The following is an 18,035-nucleotide window of genomic DNA, read 5'->3' as shown; positions in this document are numbered from 1 at the left end:
GCTCCTGGATTATGTTGTTCTGAGTATGCCACATCACATACAAAGTTGCACTTCATGATGGCCATATCCCTTACTGAACATGATGCTTAGGATTGTTTGTAGTAAGTATTGTGCATTTTTTGTACAACCATGTCTTCGGACAATATGCACCTTTTACAAACAACCTCTTTTGACATCCTGCATACTTCCTTTGAACATAATAATTATATTAAATCATGTTGAACATGTTATCAATACTATTGTTTTCTTGGTATATAACCACATGTAGTTTTTCATATACATGTCCATTTCTTCTTCGTCCTTAAGTTTTGTCCACCAGTGTGTATGTATATCTGATCATGCTGCATAGTACCAAAATTGCCACTTGGCAATATTTTTATTAAAGTGGTGATAAAAACTAGTCTGCTTATTTTACCATTCAGTATGAAATTGAATCACAAAGCATACGTCAGAAAAACAGCAGAATATCAAGCTCCTGTGCAGGGGGAGTCTGTTGTACCACATACCTAGCAATGTCATGATGTCATGCAGCAAGTCCAGACAGGAAAGCAGGAAGTGACATTGAGAACCAAAGAGCAGTTTTCATGCAATGCTGCCCAGCATTTTCAGATTGTGATTTTTTTTTTTTCACTTTGATCTTTTATCACTAGACTAAAGCATAAAAATTTTGACATGACAGAACATGTAAAATACTGTGTAAGCACTGTAATCAAATGTGTTATTTGGTATTATTCATTAAAAAATTATTCAAAAATGATTCCTATTTTTAAATGACAGATTAACATGTTACTTTTGCTTTCCAGACTCCAAACTGATAAGGCTACCAGCACCTGCATTAATTAGTAAGTAAAACTGGTGGTGATAAATAACTGAAAGTGACGAAAAAATTAAAAACTGATGAAATGGTTGGCAATTTTTTTAAATTTTCCAGAACGATCCATGTGTATATGTATATAATGCTTAACTTAAAATGATCATGACACTTTTTCTTTTATCACAAAAAGAAAAAAAAAGATAGAAATAGCAGTACTGGCTGGGAATCAATGAATCATTGTCAAAATTTTTCTAATGAATAGTCTGTATTGGAAATAGGATGAAATCTCCTAGTAAGAATGTGAATATAAAAAATAATTGTTAAATGTCAATAAAAATATCAAACACTTTTATTTCTTTAATATTTTAAGTCAGGTCTTGTTTTGTTTGCTACTGATGATGATGATAATGTTGCTATAAAATACTCTAAATACGGGGTGGAAAAGAAAATCATAGAATATAGAATGTACCCAAAGTTAATTCGCTCATGTCAGGAACACATTAGACCAAGGGGGAAACAGATTGATGTGTGTTAAATGCATGGCTGCCATCAAGGTGGCATCCATATTGAATGCAACTCCAAAACTGTAAATGGGAAGGGGTCATGTGACACATCATTTACGGTCAGAATTTCATAAGGAATTTATTGCTGAAAGATGTTATTGACTTGCCTTGAATAGTTAGAGTTATGCACATTACATGATTTGCTCAATATACATTTTTTGGGTACATTCTATATTCTGTAGCAGGGGTGTTAAGTGACCTTCTTTCCCATCCTATTCTGATTTTTCAAAGGATTTTTGAAGTTGTATTTAAAATGACTCTGAAGGACTTTTTTAATATATATAAAATATAGTAGTTGAATTGCTTGATTAATATATATAAAGTAAATGTTATGACCATGAAAAAAAGCAGAATTACTAGTTGGCAAATGAGCTGAATAGTAAAATTGTAACATATCTGAATATTCAATATTAATGGTTGATGCTGAATAGAAAATGAATATATATATTAGTTTTTCTAATTTATAATCATCAAATTTGCCCATAAAAGTTTTTTTAAATTAACTTTTATTTAATATAAAATCATAAAATAAAACAGTTTTATATTTCAGATAAATATATCAAGAAAAACAAATCTAGATTGGCTGATTTGAAAATGTTTTGGTGGTTTGGATGGAAAAGAACTCAGGATTTAATATAATTTAAGTCTTAATTTTTAGGTAAAATACTGTTGTTTTGATACTTTATCTTAAATATTTCTGGAATAAATTTATATATTAATGATTAAAAGTAGTGATTTTGTGTTTTTGTAATTGTTTCTTCATATTTACTTTTAAAAAATATCAAAATTTTGAAAGTGGAATTATTTCCAAAATTTAATATAGTATACGAGGGCTCTGGGATCAAAACCTACCATATGCATTTTTTTGACCGATTGAGTTACGTACAATGGTGAATATTTCAAATCAGTGTGTACCAGAAGGCACCATTGTAGATTTACCTGTTTTAACCCTATACCATGTTCAATTTGCTGCATTGGAAAAAGCTTAGTCTGAGAAACAAAAGATACCATATGCATGCTGCAATTTCTTGTTACATGGTTGTTCATTTTCTGTCAGGTTTGTCATGGCAGCATGTACTGTACATGAGTCTTGCTTGTGTCTTTTTCTGTTATGTACATTGTCCATGGTATCCAAAATAAAGGTCTACAAAAAAAATGTGAAGCCATTTCACACTTTACTTAACAAATATAAAGATGATAAACTTATGCTGGTTTTTGATTCTGAGAAAAATTTGATGTTGCTAAAATTCAAAGTTCAGTCAGCATACTATAGTAGACAGTTAATTATGTACAATTTTACAGTAGTATGCATAGTATCTACCAAGCAGTTGGGCAAAAGAAATGATTTTGCTACATTTAGACCAAGAGCAAAAAATCAAGAAGTTCTAGCAAAATTGCTTCAGTGGTCCATGATGCATTGATGTCTGCAGATCTCAAGGGCATGACAAAAAGTTTCTAATAGCTGTGGAGACAAAACAAAATGATCATCATGATTGGCATTACATCAGCCTGGTTGGTGAATGAAACATCTGCAGTAGTGACTAAGGTAACATTGTACTTTCCAGTGATTGGGCATTCATTTTTCTTCTCTGGAATGAGTTTTTGATGTAATTGAAAAACAGGTAAAGTAGCACCAGGAAATTCTGGAGAGGTCAGAGTACACACCAGTCCAAAATTTAGAATGGTATGTTGACTGGGCCATGAGTGTAATTTGACATTGTGACTAAAGTGGCAAAGGCCCCTCTGAATTTGCACTTCCATATTTCTGACAGCAAAAGAATGGTTTTGATGAAAGATCAGTGAAAGGATATTCTTGTCTCTTGATAGCCAGCATAAAACATTGACACCTGTCTCGCAGAAAATATTTTTCATTGTTAAAAGATGCTGTAATATATTCAACCAAAGAAACATACTGTTGAGTTGCCTTCAATGCTAAGACAGCATCTGATGTAATGAAGTTATCTGAGAAGCATTACAGAGACAAGTGGGATGAAGATTGTCATTTGAAATACTATGTTGTTTGCAAAGGAAATACTACTGAAGCAGAAATTCCAGACAAATTGTTAAGATGACACACAACAAACCAAAACACAAGCCAGATATGACCATTCATATTAATTATTTTATAATCTAAAACAATATTGTCAGACTAACATTATATAGTTTGATCCATTGTATTTGCATTATTATATAGAAAACTAAATGTCAGAACATATTTATAACTTAAATTAGCATTGACTTAGTAGCAAAATATACCATACACAACCTAGTTCCTTAGTTTTTGTGCACTTTTAGATATGCATATTTCAGAATTTTGCATTATTCTGTATATGTAGCTCTCTTCAACACACCTGTAACAAGTCCAGTTAAGAAACATTAAATGGAACAGAGCTAGATGTTTTTATCATTTTTCTCAAAAAAACAAAAACGGAATTTTAGATGTTATGTTTTGATCCCAGACATCTCACTTATTCTCAGATTTTTGTGCAAAAACATAATAATAGATAGATAAAGTGTTTTCAATTAAAATTAAAATTTATGATTTAACAGAAAAAGTATTTACAATTGAAATAACATTTAAATTACAGAATTTTCAAATGGGAGATTGCAGTGATTTAGATAGACAAATTGAACAACTACAAAGATGTGAGGTGATTGACGAAAGTGAAGTCAAAGCTCTCTGTGCTAAAGCTAGAGAAATACTTATTGAAGAAAGCAATGTTCAACAAGTAGACTCACCAATAACTGTAAATTTTAGTTTTAATTATTATAATTAATTATAATAATTAATTAATTAATTATAATATTTAAGTAAAATTTTTATTAATAATTCAATTCAATCTTTTATTGTATGAACTGTGGTTTGTTACAAGGGGTTATTACATAAAAACTAAAGTTAGTATAATTTAACAAATTAATATAATAGCTTAGTACTAAACAATAATACACAATAATAATTATTTTCATACATATTATGTAAATGTGAAATTAGTAAAATTTTAACAAATTAATTAAATAGCTTAGTACAGGATAACGCAAAATAAAATACACAAAAATAAATCATTTTTTGAAAAACAAGATAAACTAATTATATCAAATAAAAATGAATAACGAACCTACTGGAACTGGTATAATAAAGAGAAAACAACACCTTTCTTAAATTCCAGCAAAAGTTTAACTATATAAAAACGTTTTCAACTGATTTCATCAGTCTTCTTCAGTTACTCGAACAAAAAAACAAAAAGAACGAACCAAATTCAAATTTACAAAATCACGAGAATGGAAAGAATTTTCGTGATTGCGCAGACTATGCAAAAACGATGTACCGAAAAAACGGTAAAAAATGCAAATTATTGACAAAAAACTGCAGATTCTTGACAAACTATATATAATATCACAATCCTACGTTATCCAATGAACGATTTCCAAGCAGACGATAGCCCATCTGCGTCCCTGTGGTTGATGCAATGGGATGTTAATTGTGCCCTATATATTTCTAATTTCTCCAAGTGTCTAACGGCCTGTTTAGATCTAGTGGCTTTTATGATGGAAGCACTATCCCAGTGTACCGTGATCTCCTGTTGCTTAGCAAATGCTGCTAGGACTGTGCTGTGAACTGTCCTCTTAACCGATTGCTTATGCTCTTTTATTCTTTGCTGTAAACCACGCAAGGTGGCCCCAATGTACACTAGATCGGATTTAAAACGTTGGTCCCTGATTGGAATTGAGTACACTCCTGTTAGCTCATTTGGTTTCTCTTTCCTCTTATCATTCCTTAACAGACGGTATACTGTCGGGTTGCGTCTATATATTATGCGTAAGTTCCTTTCTTTGGACACCTTCTTAACAATACTTTTAATTAACGGAATATAGTCCATGACCACTGTTTTTTTCTGTTCAGTTCTGTGTTGTTGATGTTTACGTCTCTGTATATCCGTAATTAGACGGTTCACTACCCTTCTCTGATACCCAAACTGTGTTGCTACGCTTCTTACGTACTCCAACTCCCTGTACGTGTCGCAAATATTTGAGCAATGTGTGTAAGCTCGTTGTATCCATGCTCGTAAAGCCGCTAATTTAAACTGTTCAGGATCCACGGAGTTTCTGGGTATGATGCTAGGTTGATATACTGGTTTCCTGAAGTATTTGTCTGTATCTCCCCATCCGTTATTCCGTTAATTAAAAGTATTGTTAAGAAGGTGTCCAAAGAAAGGAACTTACGCATAATATATAGACGCAACCCGACAGTATACCGTCTGTTAAGGAATGATAAGAGGAAAGAGAAACCAAATGAGCTAACAGGAGTGTACTCAATTCCAATCAGGGACCAACGTTTTAAATCCGATCTAGTGTACATTGGGGCCACCTTGCGTGGTTTACAGCAAAGAATAAAAGAGCATAAGCAATCGGTTAAGAGGACAGTTCACAGCACAGTCCTAGCAGCATTTGCTAAGCAACAGGAGATCACGGTACACTGGGATAGTGCTTCCATCATAAAAGCCACTAGATCTAAACAGGCCGTTAGACACTTGGAGAAATTAGAAATATATAGGGCACAATTAACATCCCATTGCATCAACCACAGGGACGCAGATGGGCTATCGTCTGCTTGGAAATCGTTCATTGGATAACGTAGGATTGTGATATTATATATAGTTTGTCAAGAATCTGCAGTTTTTTGTCAATAATTTGCATTTTTTACCGTTTTTTCGGTACATCGTTTTTGCATAGTCTGCGCAATCACGAAAATTCTTTCCATTCTCGTGATTTTGTAAATTTGAATTTGGTTCGTTCTTTTTGTTTTTTTGTTCGAGTAACTGAAGAAGACTGATGAAATCAGTTGAAAACGTTTTTATATAGTTAAACTTTTGCTGGAATTTAAGAAAGGTGTTGTTTTCTCTTTACTAATTATATCTTTCCAGAATTTAAATCTTGTCAAATACTTTTTCCTATTTGTTTCAAATTTGATACAGTGAAAGAACACATGTTCCCACGTTTCATAAGTTTGCAAACTACATTTACTACAAATTCTGTCAGGGTCTATTATTAGTTTACTGTTATACATCAAAATATAATTTTGACCACATCTCAACCTGTAGAATTACACATTTTATATGATAATTTGTGTCCATAAACAAATAATCTTCATACATATAAGTTGTTTTAAAAATACGATATAATTGAAAATGCTTGTTAAAATGACCATAAAACGTTATGATTAATGGTATGAAAAGCAGATCTAAAATCTACAAAAACAACATAAAGTATTCTTCTCTTTTTTTTTTTTTTTACAATTTCAATTGCACCAATGCATTTAATACACATATTTGACCCTGGTAAGATCGGTCAGATCTAAAACTTGCCTGCTCCTGACACAAAATATCATATTTAATAATCCAATCTTCTAATCTTTTATTTAATAAGGATGCAAATAGTTTACCAATTGCAGGAACCCAAGATACAGGCTGATAATATTTTGTGTCATGCACATCCCCTTTTTATATATTGGAATAATCAAAGATTCGATCTATTTTTCCAGGAAAGTAGAATTTCTTTTAATAGAGTTAAAAACTTCCAATGTTATAATAAGAAAATTTTCTGAAAAACACTTCAAATGTTCTGTTCTAATAAAATCAATTCCAGGTGAGGTACCAGATTTAAAACGGTTAATAGTTCCTTTTAGCTCCTCCAGTGTAAATCTGTAAAACTTTCCGATTCTGTTGGAAACACTTTATACACATCCGTTGACAATTGTTCATCATTAATAAGTAAACAATGTTCTTTAGAGAATTTAGTAGCATAATAATTGAATCATCTTTTCAAAGGAATTCTTGTATTACCCAATGAACTTTTACATTTAAAACTATTAATTATTTGCCAAAATATTTTAGTTATTGGATGTCACCAATCTGCTATTTAAGTTCCAAAAATAACACTTTTTTCTTTTGACATAATAATTTATATTCTTTTAAATAATTTTTATAAGAAACATAACATTCATCTATATTTAATTTTTTCACTTTCTTCAACAATTTCCGTAGATTTTTTTCTGATAGAGTAACACGTACTATCATACCATATGTTTTTTGTATGCCTTTTAAAAGTTACAGATTTAATGTCACAAATTAAATCTAGAGAAATTGCCATCTTAGCTATACATTCCACCAGATCGTTGGATGCGAGGTTTCCTCCGTATTCATCTAATAAAACTTTATCCAATTTAACAGCAAATGAAGATTTAAATTCATCCTTCCATATTGCACGTTTACCAACATATTGTCTATTAGGAACTCCTGATGTTATCAGAGGGATCATTGAAAGAAAAACAGGTGAGTGATCAGAGCCTATTTCTGATAAAACACATAGATCATTTACAATGTGAGAATATATTTCTTGTGACACTATGACGAGATTAATTACACTGCTTCCCTTAGTTGCATGGTAAGTGAAATCACTTTCTTTATCTCTTGGCAGTAAACCATTTAGACACACAAGACTGTTATTTTCACAAAAATGATACAGAAGTTTTCCTCTATTATTAACAGTAGAATCCTTCAAAACTCAAGGCAATTTGTCTATCACTGGTAAAAAGTGACAGATGATCAGGGTGTTCCATTCTAGCATTAAAAACTATGCATAAAGTCAAGTTAGTTCCATATAGCAAGTAGTTTTCTATAAGTAACAAAGTATTCTTGAAATCGATGTCATAGTTATTATCAGATGGAATGTAGGACACTATTAACTGAATATTGGTTAACTTGTTGGTATCTAGTTGTAAATTAGTACAAATTACGTCTGAAATATTAGTTTAACCTTAAATACTGTATTTAATCTAAGCCCGATAATTAAGCCACCACTGGGTCTTCAAGATCCATCATGGCTATTAGATATCGGATGATAAATTTTGTAATCATCAGAGAACATTGATTCAACTACTGAAGATGTCTGTCATGTTTCCAGCAGACAGAATATATCCATTTTGTATACCAGATTCCAGAAATTAGGGAAACTATTTATTATGTAAATCTGCAATATTGTAGAAGTTTCATATTTTCATCTTTATCCAAATACAGAGCATCATATTAGTCATTCTTGTTTTTCATTATTATGCTGTTTATCATTATAAATTATATTCCTAAAAAGGATTATTCTCTATCTGTCTGGAAAATTTCATCTTTGTAATTACAAGGAAATATTTTTTTTATCTATAATTAGTATTCTGTAATAAGTATTCTGTATATAAGTCTGTTGTATTGCAGTTTGACATCCTTAGCTCCTTTTAAACACATTTCTTTTCCATACAGTCTTAATTTGTTTCTGACAGCTCTTCTACTTGTCAAATGGTCATCATTAATGAATATATTTAGGCCTTTTAAATTACTAACATTTTTATAAACTTTTTATTCATCTTCAAAATCAAACAGTTCATAAATAATCAGTCTTTGTATATTAGGTTTAAATTTTCCATTTCTAAAAGCATGTTTAATATTGACATCTATAACCTTTAATTTATTGTTGAAAAGTTTTTGAACCGTAATTAAAGAAAAATCATGTGATTTATCCTCATCTGTTGTCCTTTATCCTGAGATTACAATATTATTCCTTCTTTCTTTATCATCTAATTTTATGCAGATTATTACAGATTACATTAATTTCTGTGTTTGATTTGTCACTTTTAACATAGCCTTTTTCTCTATCAGTTTCAAGGACAGATAGCTTAGATTTGACATCTATCAATGCTGTATCTATATTCTCAATCCATCCTTGCATTCTGTCTAGACTGTTCAAAAGTGTTTTTAATTTACTATTTGAAGAAGCTTGCAGTTTCAACAAAACTTGAATTCCTTCTTGAACATTAATCTCTTTTTCAGCACTTATGTAAGTCAAGATCAACTGTTCTGTTGACTCACCTGAGACATTTTCTTTGCTTCTGATTCGTTTTCTTACATTTCATGATTATCTGTCTTAAGATAGTGGTGAAAAAGTTTTCCTTTTCTGAGATGGAAACTCTTTTTTCATAAGAAAGCAAAAGTGAATAAAATCAGAGCAAAAAACATTCACACCAACAGCCATGACAGTCAGACAGACCCCATTTTTATTGATAAGATTTTAGTTAAATCTTGGAATTTTTTTAGTAAATCTGAGGTAGCTATTGATTATTTCTAAAAAAACCTATTATAAAGCTGAAGAAGTGTATATTTTTGATAATAGGAATACACAAAAGAAGCATCACAACCTTTGATAAATCAGTAGTTTCAATTTAAAAAGCATCAGCTAACATTTTCAACCATTTTCTCAATCATGTCAGTCCGATTTTCAATCCATGTTCAATGGCCATCATCAGATTGTTTGACTAGATTTAATATATTTTAAAAATGTAATAGGGGAAAAAGGAACATTGAATGCAAAGTAAACTTAAACAAAGTAGAATATATACAGCTCGTTCTACTTTAAATTGGTGGCATTTAATATTTTGGTGAGGACGGTATTTGTGCATATTACCAATGTTAAGGACCAACTAGAAGAACTTTGCTACATAAGTAAACTCTGTGAATGCCTGGGTTTCCATCCAATCCCAGAGTGTATAAATTGCTATGGAACAACAAGGACTAATTGGACACCCAGCATATAGTCTCCCCAGTCATAAACATTAGGTACAAATAAGAGTGTGAATATATAAATGCCATAGCATGACCTTTGAAAGTTAGACTTAAAGAATACCAATATATGATCAAGAGAGGTCTACCCTCCACTGCATTAGCTGTCTTTGCATTGGAAAATTCAATTAAGATGGTAAGAGGTGCAAATAATTGGACTATTAAGATCTAAAGGAAGCCTTAAACATAGAAATTAGTGTTAGCAGAAATCTATAAATCTTTGAAACAAAGTAAGTTTGCTAATTATAAGGACCAGAACACTGTTTCCCAAGCATTGTTTGAAATCTCCTTATGAATGCAATAGATATGTATATTTAATTGTTTGTCACTGTTTTATATTAATATTTATGCCAAATTTATGCTATTTGTTTTTTGTTAAATGATACAATCAATCATTATGAATGGCTTCATTTAAATTTAATTTCACTTTTCATTCAACATTCCTTCTTTCCATTGTGTTTTTAAAATGTGCTTGATCCAGTCAAACAGCTTGATGATCATCATTAAACATGCTGAAAACGTTAGCTGAAGCTTATTAAATTGAAACTGCTGATTTATCAATAGTTGTAGTGTGGGTTTTGTATTTAGTTCTGAATCTGTAAAGCTGTACAAGATTATAATAAATATAGTAGCTAGAGATATTTTATTAACAGAATTATCAGTTATCAATTTTACTATGTTTTGATTCAGATTTATTGAGTTTCTCTTTCATTATATTGAAAAATGTAGACATTACAGCAAACAATTGCTGAAATAGTTTTTCCCAATAATTATTTGAAAAATTTTTCTTATAAAATTAATTTTTAGTTTCTAAAAATTTTTCTAATTCTGAGATCATAACTTCACTGTTGTTTCTAAAATGTGATATTGACCTACAATCCCATACATCTGAATTGCACGTGCTGTACAGTACATTATCATCTAACATGCTTATAGGCGAATCTTACTGATTACTAATATTTGATTGTAAATAATAAATATTTGCTTTTTAAAATTTCTATTTTTATTCTTTATACTTGATTTAGGAATTTATTAGATATATTATTGTATATAAAATAAAATAAAAAGTTTATTTTGTCTAAATTGGAATATTCATTTAAGAATTATAAAAGTCTTTGTATAGAAATAAAAAATTCTCATTCTTTTAGTTTTATTATTTTAGTATTGTCCTGCATATATTTTTTAATATTTCTGTAATCTCAATTTTGGAAAAATATCTTTCAAATGTGGGACACACTATTACTTTTTCATCTTTCTCTCATTACTAATATAATTAATCCTATCCTGTATTATATATATTGAATATCATTATATAAAGTACTTATTTGAGAAGTATCTTAATAACAATGGAAGTAAATTTTATTTCAGTTTCAAATGATCTTGCAAAATTATCAAGTTACTATTGAGTTACATAATTAATTAATTTTGTTTGGCTTTAAAATCAGGTTATGAGTTTTGGAAAGAGTTAATAAAATAAGTCTAGTTCATTGGTTATAACCTTTTTTTTTTATAGTTATTGAATATAACTATGAGTTGTTTATATAATTTTTAGTATAAAAATTCATTATATTGATGATGCTTTTTCTTATAGGAAATGAATATTTATTACTTTAAATTAATATTACATGTTAAAGTAATACATATTATCTAGCAAATTTAAATATAAGATACTAAAATTTCAACTTAGTATCTTATATTTAAATTTGCTTAATAATATGTAGTTTTCCTTTAATTTTAGATTGTAAATTTTGTTCCTTCAATATCTATTTGACTTAATCAAGTGAAGTAAAATTAAAATGTGTTAATTTAGAATTTTTTCTAATTTAGGTTTGTGGTGATATACATGGACAATTTTATGACTTAAAAGAACTTTTTAAAGTAGGAGGGGAAGTTCCAGATACTAATTATTTATTTCTCGGTGATTTTGTAGATAGAGGTTTCTATAGTGTTGAAACATTTTTATTGCTTCTTGCTTTAAAGGTAATTATAATATTTGAAAAAAAATTATATATTCTTTCTAGGTTAAGTTCAATAATTATTAAATGCTATTAAAATTATCTTGAAGTATTTTAATTTTTATGAACTAATCTATTGTTCATGAATTATAAAGTGACCTATTAAGAATTAGAGAGATTTATAAGTTTATTTAATTTCTAAAGTTGATTGTTCATTGAATGAAATTTATATGAAAATGCAAATAATTTGTTATATATACATCAAAATTTTACAGGTTAGATATCCTGATCGAATAACTTTGATAAGAGGAAATCATGAAAGTCGTCAGATTACTCAAGTTTATGGATTTTATGATGAATGTATTAGAAAATATGGTTCTGTTACCGTCTGGAGATATTGCACAGAAATTTTTGATTATCTCAGTTTATCAGCAGTTATTGATGGAAAAGTAAGTTGTCTTTTATCACAATAGTTATAAGAATATCTACTACTTCACAAATCAAAGAACCAGTAATAGAAAAGAACTACTTACTTTGAGAAGCAAACATTTTTGTCCATTTTTAAAAATGACATCCTCAGGCTAGTGTTCTAAAATTCAAATTGCACATGTTTGGAACGTATAAACTATGTAAATGGTTGCTATGTACAAACATTTTACCAATCAGTGTATCAACTGCTATCCTCCAATCATTGATGACTACATAAAGTTTATAATGTGTTTCAAACACATGCAATTTGAATTTTAGAACACTAGCCAGATGTTGTTTTTAAAAATGAATGAAAATATTTGCTTTTTAAGGTGAGTAGTTCTTTTCTATTGCTGGTTCTTTGGTTTGTGAAGTAGTGAATCTCAGATTAATATTAACTAGTATTGGGGTATTTTTATGTTATAAGAATATACCAATAATGATTTCACCAATAAGTTTATTAGCTAAAAAAAAAATATTTCATAATTTATAGTTTTTGATATATTATTATATTAGTATCTTTTATTTATTAATAGATCTAGAAACAGTTACAGCTATATCAAAAAAAGTTTTTGATTTATTATTTCAAATACAACAATGGTTAATATTTTTGCTGCTTGCCACCTTGAAATTTTAAAATGTATTCTTACACTTTTTGAAAATTTTATTAGGCTTTTTTATTTAAAGGGTAGACTTATCTCATTTTCTTATGTGTATTGTATCCTAAATTTAGATACAGCTAAGCAGTTAAAAAATTTATCTATGTCAATTCATTAATATAAAAAAAATTATATCTAGTTTAAGAATTTACAACAGAAAATTACCTGATTCTATATTTAAATTTGATCTTAGTACATTTTTATTAAGGCCTTATTTAAATAAAATCTATTTCATAAACAAAGCATTGACAAATATATATCACACTAACCTTATAAAGCTTTGCAGAATTTTTAACCTATCACAAATGTTTTCAGTCCACTGTAGGACCTTTTTCAGGTGGAGTTCTATTAGAGAAAAATTTTTTCTGGTGTGATTCCATTTTATTCGGTTTCTGATGTGTTCTAATTTTCTTTTGAATTTTAAATTCCTAACAATTTGAGTCTGCATTGGCCATTATAACACCAGTTCATACATAACCTGCAACACCCTCGAGAGTTGTTTTGTGTCTTTAAAATTGATTGAAAGGTCTTGGCATTCAGCTTTAAAAATTTCTAATGCCTTCAAATTCCTAAGTTGGTGTATATGGTGAGTTTGCCGGATCATGGTCACTTGTTGTAATTTGGGTGTAATGTCATTTTTATTGGCATAACATGTATGTAGCTAAGGTGGTAGTGTTTTTCTTCTTTTAATTATCGGTTTTATGCTCACAGAGGCATTGTTTGAGTGATCTTTTAGTAGATCCAATATATACAAGATCTTTGAGCAGAATTTTATACACTCCCAGTGCTCATTCAATGTCTGCTTGCCGAATATATCCAGCCTACAGACATACGTCGGATGTATTTGGCATGCTAAGGAATGAGAAAGAATTAGCTATATATGCCAGTAAAAACGGCATTACACCTGAAATACAACAAGCAACTATGATCCAGCAAACTCATCATATACACCAATTTAGGAATTTGGAAGCATTAGAAATTTTTAAAGCTGAATGCCAAGGCCTTTCAATCAATTTTAAAGACAAAAATAACTCTTGAGGGCATGGCAGGCTGTGTATGACCCAGTGTTATAACAGCTGACACAGGTGCACATCGTAAGGAATTTAAAATTTAAAAGGAAATTAGAACACATTGCAGAAACAGAATAGAATGGAATTGCACCAGAAAATGTTTTTCTCTAATAGAACGCCACCTGAAGAAGCTCCTAGGGTGGACCAAAAACATTTGTGATATGTTAAAAATTCTGCAAAGTGTTATAAGGTTAGTGTGATATATATAAGGCCTTATTTAAAGAAATACTCTTTTCTCAGTGAAAAATGGTGAAGAACTAAAAAGTTTAATCAAAGATATAAAAACCTTTTATCTTCTCAAAAGTGTTTTGTAGAAGTCTTGCACACTTAATAAAACATTTAACACTTTCTATTGCTGAGAATACTTTATTTAATTAAACACAAATGTTTTCAGCCTAATGGAATAGGCCATTCTCAGGTGAACTGGCATTCGAACGTATTTCAAAATTGTAATACAGTAGAGCGTCGATAAGTGGAACCAACTGGGGACTGTGGTCCTTCCAGTTAATGATTTGTTCCAGTTTCCGACTTTGTACGAAAAAATACATTAACCTGTCCGATGTTCAAATTTTTCTCTGTTGCGTATCGCTTCCTGTTGAATTTTTCTCCGTTGCGTGTCGCTTCGTGTTGAATTTTCGTCGATTTTAAGCCTAACGAAAATTTTTATAATAATCATCGAGGCTATCGTATCGTTAAAAATTATTTCTGCATTTTGTACAAACAAAATAAATATATTAAAGAATATAAAAACATGAAAATTATACTTTAGAAGTAAATTTAGTATCAAAAACATTCGATTCAGCACGACACAGTCCGACTGAAAATCGTTCCACTTTCCGGCCATTCCACTTACCGACGCTCTACTGTAAATGGAATGTTCGATCATTATATATTCAAATTTAAAATAAAAAAATAGATAAATTAACAAATAAATAACAAAATAAAATATACTAAATACACCAAAGCCGCAACAATATAAATAATAAAATCAATAAATTAAAATAAATATGTAAAAATTAAACAGCGGAACTGGAGAGAGGAATCTCAGAATTCAATGAGTTAGAAAGGGATTTTTGCAGATGGAAGACTGTTCTTAAAGATCACACCCTCAGAATAAAAAATATTGAAATGAAACAGCTGAAATGCACAAAACAGTGGTTGGATGACAATGAATTGGTCCTAACACAAGCTGACAAAAGTAAGCATTTTGTTATCATGGAAAGAAAAACCATAATAAATCCTTAGAAGAATACATTAGAAAAACAGAATGTGAGCAGGTAAATGAAAAAATTGTTACTAACATAGACAGAAGAGTAAAAAAACTCGAAAGAGCTCCATTAAGCTTCATATTAACTTTCCTTAAACAATCTCATAACCCGAAGCCAGCGATGCCAAGATTATTTGCATTTGCAGAAATACATAAGGAAGGCAAAGAGGTCAGACCTGTGGTAGAGAAATGCAAAGGACCCACACATTCTGGAAAAACGTTTACATAGTTTCATTTCAGGTGAATTAGGCAACAGTGTTCTCATTGCACAAAACCCAATGAATGTAGTAAAAGAATTACAGGAATTAAGTTTACTTGATGATGAAGTTGGATCAGTTATGGATTTTGAAAACCTATATCCATCCATAAAAATAGAATTCTGTTATGAAGCTTTAATGGAACTTATGCTCCACATAAAACCAGAAGTTGGTGCATTTGCGAATGATTTGATGGAATTTGCCAAATTGGTATGCTATGAGTCCTTCTTCAGTTTCGATAAACAAGCATACAGACAAAAGAAAGGAGTATCTATGGGAAGCCTGGTGTCAGGATTGTTATGTGAGCTGGCTCTATGCAACTTGGAGAAACACATTATTAATGGATTCAGAAAGGATATTGTATTTTACAAAAGATATGTGGATGATGTGTGCATTATTTGGAAAAATGGCAAGAGAATATATGAGTTTGTACAAGCAATCAACAACACCCAACAATGTTGGATTAAAACTTAAACTAGAACAAAAAAGTCATGAACAAATACATTTTCTGGATATAGACATACAATTGAAAGGAGATTGTATAACAACGGGTATTTACATAAAACCAACACACAGTCCTCTTTACATTCCAGCTAACTCGAACGACCCGTATGGATACAAACTGTCAGCTTTTTGTGCACTCATTAGAAGAGCGTATTCATATTGCTCTAATATACTAGACAGGATGAAGACGATTAATAGAATCAAAGAAATAGCTTCAAACTTGGGATATAAAAAAAAAGTACAATAGAAGGGCTAATTAAAAGATACAAAGAAGGAAAAAGGTTAAGAACCCAAACAAATCAGTTGAAAATCGCCAAGTTTACTTATAATAAAAACATCAAGGACATTATGAAGCAAGTATTGGACAAAAAACACTCCAAAATAGTTTACAAAAGAGCTCCTAATTTGTGTAGTATTCTCAAAAATGACAAAGAAATGCTAAGAAAGAAGAAAAAGCAGATGTATATAGAATTCCATTTGAAAATCAGCAGTTAGGAATTAAGAAGGACTATATTGGAGTCACAAGAAGGAATTTAGCTATTAGACTTAAGGAACACAAATATGACATTAATAAATGGCACTCACTGCAACAGTTTTGTCAAGTATGGCACAAGTGGAGGACGACTCTAGTTAAATGGAGTGAAGCAACTATCCTCAAGACCGTGTGGTCCCCATCATTAGCTTTGCAAGAAGAAAAGATTGAAATCTATAAAAGTAAATTAAGAGATGGTTGTATTAATGCAAGGGATGCGGATGGATTAGCTTCTGAATGGAAGTTCTACATAAAAGAAAAATTAAAATATAAAAATTCTTAATCTGTATCTGCCCTTATATTGTGATGCCTTTTTATGTATTTATTTTATTTTATTTATTTGTTAATTTATCTATTTTTTCGTTTTAAATTTGAATATATAATGATCAAACATTCCATTTATTACAATTTTAAAATACATTCGAATGCCAGTTCACCTGAGGATGGCCTATTCCATTAGGCTGAAAACGTTTATGTTTAATTAAATAAAGTATTCTCAACAATAGAAAGTGTTAAATGTTTTGTTGATCTGTTTGATGAAACCATGTCTTGATCTATGATTTATACTTAATAAACACTAGTGTTGTGTGTTTTTTCTCAATGACACTTGGCAAGTTTTCTATCAAATATCTTTATTCATTCTGGTTGATATGGTACTCTGTCTGTACACGTTTCAGGATTTGCCCCTCCTCAGTCAACTGTTGGTTACTTTTTATATAGTGTAAAATCTTGTAGACTGTATACATTACGATTTTAAGAAGTACATTATAACTTTAAAAGTTCACTGTAAAACTTAAAAATATATTGCAAGTGTAAAAGGTTTTTGGAACTGTTTCCGCCCCTTTTTTCCCTTCCACCCCTTTTTTGACGTTTGCGTTGATACGGTTAGTGTTGCCACGTATGGCGTTCGCTGCCTTGTGGTCTTTTACCAAAACTTTCTTGCATGCTTATTTTTTCAAAAAGGTGCTTTTTTTTTTTTTTTTTTTTTCAAAAATATTTTAATTTATAACATATTAAGCCAGTTGTCGTTTATTTTGAGGCTTAAGTTTTTATTTATACAGTCAAACCTGTTTTTATGCGGTGGATAGGAATCGCATTAAAAAAAATCTCACGAAACTTCACGAATGGCTGTAAATAATAGTTTTCGCAACACAATTAAAAAATATTTTTTTTTATGCGGTCAACAGGGACCGCATAAAAAAAGTCTCACATAGAAAATAACTCAAAACCGTACGAAATAGAATTTATTGACAACAGATGTCAGCACTTGACTGCATCGTCTGGTCTAT

General features: G+C 30.1%; 1 protein-coding gene across 2 annotated transcripts in view; it reads left to right on the top strand.

Moving 5' to 3' along the window:
• The window catches only part of LOC136978579 (serine/threonine-protein phosphatase 4 catalytic subunit B-like), a 52,120-nt gene that overhangs the window by 18,075 nt on the left and 16,010 nt on the right, over positions 1 to 18,035 (top strand). For both annotated transcript variants that reach the window (XM_067274306.1, XM_067274307.1), the window contains 4 exons: positions 1,928 to 2,035; positions 3,966 to 4,124; positions 11,862 to 12,014; positions 12,265 to 12,438. In XM_067274306.1, coding sequence (XP_067130407.1) covers positions 3,975 to 4,124; positions 11,862 to 12,014; positions 12,265 to 12,438 — 477 coding nt within the window. In that variant the 5' untranslated portion in view covers positions 1,928 to 2,035; positions 3,966 to 3,974. The remainder of the gene's footprint in view (positions 1 to 1,927; positions 2,036 to 3,965; positions 4,125 to 11,861; positions 12,015 to 12,264; positions 12,439 to 18,035) is intronic.

This window comes from Centruroides vittatus, unplaced genomic scaffold, assembly GCF_030686945.1.
Source record: "Centruroides vittatus isolate TY-2023 unplaced genomic scaffold, ASM3068694v2 contig_546, whole genome shotgun sequence".
In the NCBI taxonomy this organism is placed as follows: Eukaryota; Metazoa; Arthropoda; class Arachnida; order Scorpiones; family Buthidae; genus Centruroides; species Centruroides vittatus.
This window is presented reverse-complemented; position numbering and strand designations above follow the sequence as displayed.